Source organism: Callorhinus ursinus, unplaced genomic scaffold, assembly GCF_003265705.2.
Source record: "Callorhinus ursinus isolate GAN/ISIS: 27379988/994484 unplaced genomic scaffold, GSC_fseal_2.0 scaffold2105, whole genome shotgun sequence".
NCBI classification, from domain to species: Eukaryota; Metazoa; Chordata; class Mammalia; order Carnivora; family Otariidae; genus Callorhinus; species Callorhinus ursinus.
Window position 1 is genome coordinate 68 of NW_027399159.1, and position 6,162 is coordinate 6,229.

General features: G+C 57.9%; 1 protein-coding gene across 1 annotated transcript; it reads right to left on the reverse strand.

The window, feature by feature from the left end:
- Nucleotides 1–807: 807 nt before the first annotated feature.
- LOC112818387 (melanoma-associated antigen 8-like) lies at nucleotides 808–2,090 on the reverse strand. The gene is given in 3 exon segments (XM_073890685.1): nucleotides 808–1,454; nucleotides 1,457–1,832; nucleotides 2,013–2,090. Coding segments are annotated over 2 exon segments (1,002 nt in total). The 5' UTR covers nucleotides 1,812–1,832; nucleotides 2,013–2,090.
- Between the last annotated feature and the right edge of the window lie 4,072 nt (nucleotides 2,091–6,162).

The following is a 6,162-nucleotide window of genomic DNA, read 5'->3' on the forward strand; positions in this document are numbered from 1 at the left end:
CTTCTTCCACTTCCTCTGCAGGTCTCAGAGCACCTCTCCCCACTTTCCTGCCATGAGTGCAGCTGCTAGACAGTCCCCTAAGGGTGGGACGTGTCCTGCTTCTCCTAATGTCCTCACTGCTCACACACAGGGCCTTCCATGTCTGGGAATCAAGGAGCCAATTAGCAGGGCTCCCTCTGTACAGAGATGTCATTTCTCCTCCTTTCATGAAGAACTAAGTGAATGAAGGCACACGCATCTATGTTACTTTTGCAGAATGACAGACGAGAAGGAGTAAGAAGCAAAAATGAATAATCTTTTATTTCCATATTTCCTGACCCCGTCACTTGACTGCTCCATTTTTCCACCTTTCCAACAAATTCCTATGCCAATGCCCTGTGGTTTCATTCCAGAACCCAAACAAGGAGGGAAGATCTCCCACCTTATTTCCAGAACATGACAAAACTCTTAAAACTCTTGAACTGGGTAAGTACAAATGCTGTGGGGTGGATGTCACCCACACATTTACCTGCCGAAGCTGGTTAAAACTTCTATTCCAAGGAACAACATTTGAGAGCTTCCTCAAGAAAACCAAGCTCTGGATGTCAGAGTCATCGCAGAGAACAGGCCCCCAGAGAGGCTGGCTCTTCACCCTGCTTTCTTCCCCCAACCCTCCCTGGCCCTACCCTACTTAGAACTCTCGGGGCTCTGTCTTTTCACACACACACAGGGAAGAACCAAAATGTGGCCTCACTTCATGCCCAGCACCCCGCAGGAGAAGCTGCTGACCCCACCAAAGCCTGGAAAGGGCCTGGCCACCAATGGGACTCAGGCGTCCTCTCCCTCATCTCTCACAGCCCCTTCAGACAGGGCCAGGGAGGAAGCCAGCTGCCTGCCCCTGACCCGGAGCAAATACTCCAGCATTTGCAACTTGCTGGTTTCGGTATGGGCCCTGGAACCCCATGGGAACTCGTAGTGAGCAGGGTCGCTGCCAAGCACCTGCTGGTACTCCAGGTACCCTTCCTGCACCCAGACCTTGGTGAGGAGCTCCCTAGGCTCCCCGTAGATGACGTGCTCCTGGCCGGCATACACCCCCATGACCCCCAGTGTTTCCCACACCTCCTCCTCGGGGGCACGGTCGCCATGCAGGAGGCTCACCACCAGGAGCACCACTAGGAGGCCGGTCTTGGGCACTCCCTGCTCACTGCTCAGCATCCCATCATAGGTGAGGCCCAGGACGGGGTCCAGGATGTAGGAGTGGTCGCTGGGGTCCACTTCCTTCACATCCATACCAAAGACCAGCTGCAAGCACTCGGAGGCCTGGCCCAAGATCACAGGGAAGGCATCCAGGGCATCCTGGCCGACGATCTCCAGCATCTCTGCCTGGCTGGTCCGCTCCTTGATGTGATACTTGAGGAGCAGGAATTCCACCAGCTCGGCCAGCTTCCCCTGGATTATGTTTTGGAGCCCGGCTAGGCTTCTTCAGGCTCCTCGCAGGGGCTGGACCCCTCCTCATCGGAGCTGCTGGAGCCCTGGTCAGGCTGGCTACAGGCAGTGGCTGCCTGGGCAGTGGGGGAGGGGCAGGCACTCAGAGAGCTCTGGGGACGACTCTGGAACCCAGCAGCAGACCCCTCCTCCGAGGGGACCAGAAACAGGGCAAAGCAGGAGCCAGATGGGGCGGCGGACTGGGAGGAGGTCAAGGTAGAGAAGGAGGAGGGGGTGCGGGGGACTTTCTCCTCCCCAGCCCCCAACAGCTGTGCCTCAACCAGGCCCTGGGCCAGGCCTGGGTCTTCCTCCAGCTTCCAGAGCTCACCCCTCTGACCCAGGGGCATGGCGTTTGTGTCGGGCTGAACCTGAAGAAAGAGGTGGGACGGTTCCTCACGGTGCGGCCCAGGCAGCAGAGGCTTGCAGTCCCGGAGCTGACAGTGCGCTGCATCGGACTTGGGTGCTAAGGGGTCCCCTCTGGGGTGGGACGGGCGAGCCCCTGGCTCCACAGTCAGAGCAAGTACCTCACCTTGACCACTGGCACTCACCTGCACCTCCCCTGCTCTGGGAACTTAGAGGCTCCTGCCTCAGACCTAGGCCTCGACTCTGAATTCTGGAAGCCCCTGGTGGAGAAAAGGAGGAGTCACTTTGGGGTGTAGACACAGAGCACGGCCCCGGGCCCCCAGTGGGGCAGGGGGGCTGGGGCAGACTCTGTGAGGTCCCCATCCGTCCAAGCTGGGTGGTCCCCTCCTTGGCCCCTCAGTGGACTGCTATTTCCCCTGGCAGGGCCTGGGCCCCACCCCCGCAGCCTGAGTCCACAGGGTCACAGCAAGAGCACGCAGCCCTGAGACCCCACAGAAGGTAAGCGAGGGGGCCCACCTCTGCCCACGCCTGCCAGAGGTCTAAGGGCTCATCTCGGGATCCCAGGGACGGCCAAGCTCGGGTGCCGTCTGTGCTGGGATGGGTGCACCTCTCTGTCTATACCTTGACCCCACGGAAGGCCTGGGAAAACTCCCTGTGTTGACCAGAGGCCACCCTCCTGGTGCCGAGACCTCATCTCTGGGAGACGCCAGAAGGAAAAGTCAGGAGAAACAACTTGGCCCACCGATCGCCCATCTCCCCATGGCTGGCAGCAGCGGCAGGGTAGGCCTGGGCCCTAAGGATCCTGCTGTGGGAGGCATCCCCTCATTTCTCATCTGCCCCCCACCATCAGGGCCAGAGCCAGAGCCAGGGCACCTGCCTTCTCTGCTACCTGAGTCCAGACCCTCATGCCTGAGCCCACCCCATCCTGAGAGGAAAGATCTGGAGAGGAGGAGGGACTCAGCCTGATAGGCCCCACCCCGGGTTCCCAGGGCCTCCAGGTAGGGGCTGCACAGATTTCTGGGCCATCCCTTCGTGGTCCTGAGGGTGGGTTGGGAGTCACTCACTCCTCCCTCGGGTGTCCCCACACTGACTCTTGGCAGGAGCAGGGACTCCTGTGTGTCTCCCAGGTGTGCTTCCCCAGATGACCTGACCCCGACCTCTCCCAGCATGGTCCTCACCTCCCTGAGAGCTCCGAGAAGAGGGTGAGGAGCCAGCACGTCCTCATCAACGGCCACATCTCCATCCCCCCCTCAGCTCCTGGCAAGATCCCAAAGGACTGGTCATAGGGACGGGCCCCTCTGTCCTGGGGTGGGGATGCCCTCAGGCCCCTAATCTTCTTTCTTCCTGCCAGGGCCTGCCCTTCTTCCAGGTCCCCAACGTGAGACAGAAGCCATGTGCCCCTCAGACCAAGACCTCAGCTCCCCGAGGACTCCCGTCTTCTGGCCCATGAGACAAGTGAGCATGCGTGCCAGGTTGGGCCCCCGCTGACCGATCCTCCCTGGATCGGGCCCGGCCAGACTCCGGTGCCCTGGCTTCTTTGCTGAGATGGGGTGGAGGGGGTACGGCCAGTCCTCCCCCAGGGTCCTCACCCTGACTCCCAACCGGACCTGTGCCCCGCCCCCGCACTCCACCCTCACACACACACAGGCCCGCCCCACCCCAGGCCCGCTCCTTCTCACCACAGGCCCTCAGGCTCTAACAGCCAGATGTAGACCCCCGGACAGGAGGCATGGGCTCCTCCTCCACAGGGGCCTCCTCCATGGCCTGTCCCTACTGCGGCCCAGTAAGTCCTCCCTCTGGTCCTCCCCTTCCATCCTGGCAGAACCAGGCTCAGCCTGGGCGGCCCTGAAACCTGATCCTTCCACCCAGACCCCAGGCTCTAGGAGACGTGCCTGGAAAGTCAGGGCACGCCCTAGGTGACCATCTGGCCCCGGGGCCTCCTGGGACTGAATCTGTTCGCTGTCCCCAATCCCGCAGTCCTCCTTCTGGTCCTCGCATTTCCACCCAGCAACACGTGGGCCACTGCCCCCCACCTGCATACTCGAGGCAGTGCTCCATCCAAACGGCCAGGGGTTCTCAGAGGTCCTGAGGCCAAAGTGGCCATGCGCTGTGTGGGCTCTTCCATCCCAGGAGTCTCCCGTGGCTGAATCAAGGCCGCGGTCCTGCGGGCTCCCTGGGGAGTCCCTTGGGGGTTCTCGCTTCGAGCCCTGGCAGATCCTAGGCCCCTCCATCTGCTGTCCCCAAGCTGGTCTGCCATCACCAAGGCCCTCCCTGCCCTGAACCCAGTAGGTTAAGTCTGTAGCCAACATGTGCGGCCACGAAGCCCAGGGCTACCCAAGGCTGAGATGGGGCATCTAGGTCTCTCGGGCCTTCTTCTGATCTCCACCAGGACTCCCTGGGTGCCTATGCCTTTGCCTGTCCCTACTGCCTGCAGATCGGCTCCTGGGCACCGGGTCATTCCGTGTCTGGGACACCCGGATGGGCAAGTGGGGGACACACAAGCGCACGCACGAACACAATCGGGGTGTCCCCGTCCTCCACTCAGGCTTCTAGGGACTGACTCTGGGCTGGGGTCCAGGGTCTCTCAGTCCTCCCTCTGCAACTTCAGCGTAAAGCCCAAGAGGACCTGGGCCTGCCCCTCTGCCCCCCTGAGGGAGGCCCTGCTCCTTCGATCCACCAAGGACCCCAGGTTCTCGGGAGACCCAGATGCAGAAGTCCACCGTACTGGCCACGTGTCCCCATCCCGCCCAGGGGGGGCTCCCTAGACTGACATCATGGGTGGGCTTCTATGGGTCTCCCCTCTGTCCTCCCGCAGGGTTTATCCCTGGCCTCTGCACGCCACCCCCCGCCACAGGGTGACCAGGGCCCTCCCCTCTGCCCACCTGAGCATCTGCTCCTTTCATCAGGCCCTCACCTCAGTCTCCCTGAGACCCGGACTCAGAAGTCCAGACTCACCACATGTTCCAATCAGCCCCCCTCCCCCCAATGGACCTTCCCTGACTGGCGCTGTGCTGGGGTCCAGGGTCCCTCAATCCTCCCTCTGCATCCTCACCGTAAAGCCCAGCAGGACCTGAGGCCTCCCCTCTGCCCAATGAGGGAGGCCCTTCTCCTTCTGCCAAGGCATCCAGCGTCTTTGAGACCCGGATGCAGAAGTCAGGACTCACCACGTGTTCCCATCCCCCCACCCACCACGGACCTTCCCAGACTGACGCTGGGCTGGGGTCCACGGTCCCTCAGTCCTCCCTCTGCATCATCAGCGTGAAGCCCAGCAGGACCAGGGCCCGCCCCTCTGCCCACCCAAGGGAGATCCAGCAATTGCACTACTGGGTATTTACCACAAAGATAGAAATGTAGGGATCCGAAGGGGTACGTGCACCCCAATGTTTATAGCAGGAATGTCCACAATAGCCAAACTGTGGAGAGAGCCAAGATGTCCATCAACAGATGAATGGATAAAGAAGCAGTGGTATATATACACAATGGAATATTATGCAGCCATCAAAAGGAATGTGATCTTGCCATTTGCAATGACGTGGATGGAACTGGAGGGTGTTATGCTGACTGAAATAAGTCAATCAGAGAAAGACATGTATCATATGACCTCACTGATATGAGGAACTCTTAATCTCAGGAAACAAACTTAGGGTTGCTGGAGTGGGGGTGGGGTGGGAGGGATGGGGTGGCTGGGTGATAGACATTGCATAGGGTATGTGCTATGGTGAGCGCTGTGAATTGTGCAAGACTGTTGAATCACAGATCTGTACTTCTGAAACAAATAATGCAATATAAATTAAGAAAAAATAAAAAGAAGAAGATAGCAGGAGGGGAAGAATGAAAGGGGGGAAATCGGAGGGGGAGACCAAGCATGAGACAGGGTGTACTCCGAAAAACAAACTGAGGGTTCTGGAGGGGAGGGGGGTAGGGGGATGGATAGCCTGGTGATGGGTATTAAAGAGGGCACGTTCTGTGTGGAGCACTGGGTGTTATGCACAAACAGTGAATCATGGAACACTGCATTAAAAACTAATGATATAATGTATGGTGATTAACATAACAATAAAAAATTAAAAAAAAACAAAACAAACAAAAACAGCTCCTGTATTCATTAATTTGGTCTTCTTGGGTTTTGTTTGTTTTTTAGTTTAAATTTCATTTGTTTTTTATTAATCTTTATTTTTTTCTTTCTACTGGCTTGGTTTTGTTTTTGTTTTCCTAGTTCCTTTAAGTGTAATGTTATGTTTTTTATTTGATATTTGTCTTGCTCTGTGATGTATTCCTGTATAGTTATAATGTCTCCTCTTAGAATAGTTTTGCTGCATTCCAAAGATTTTGGAT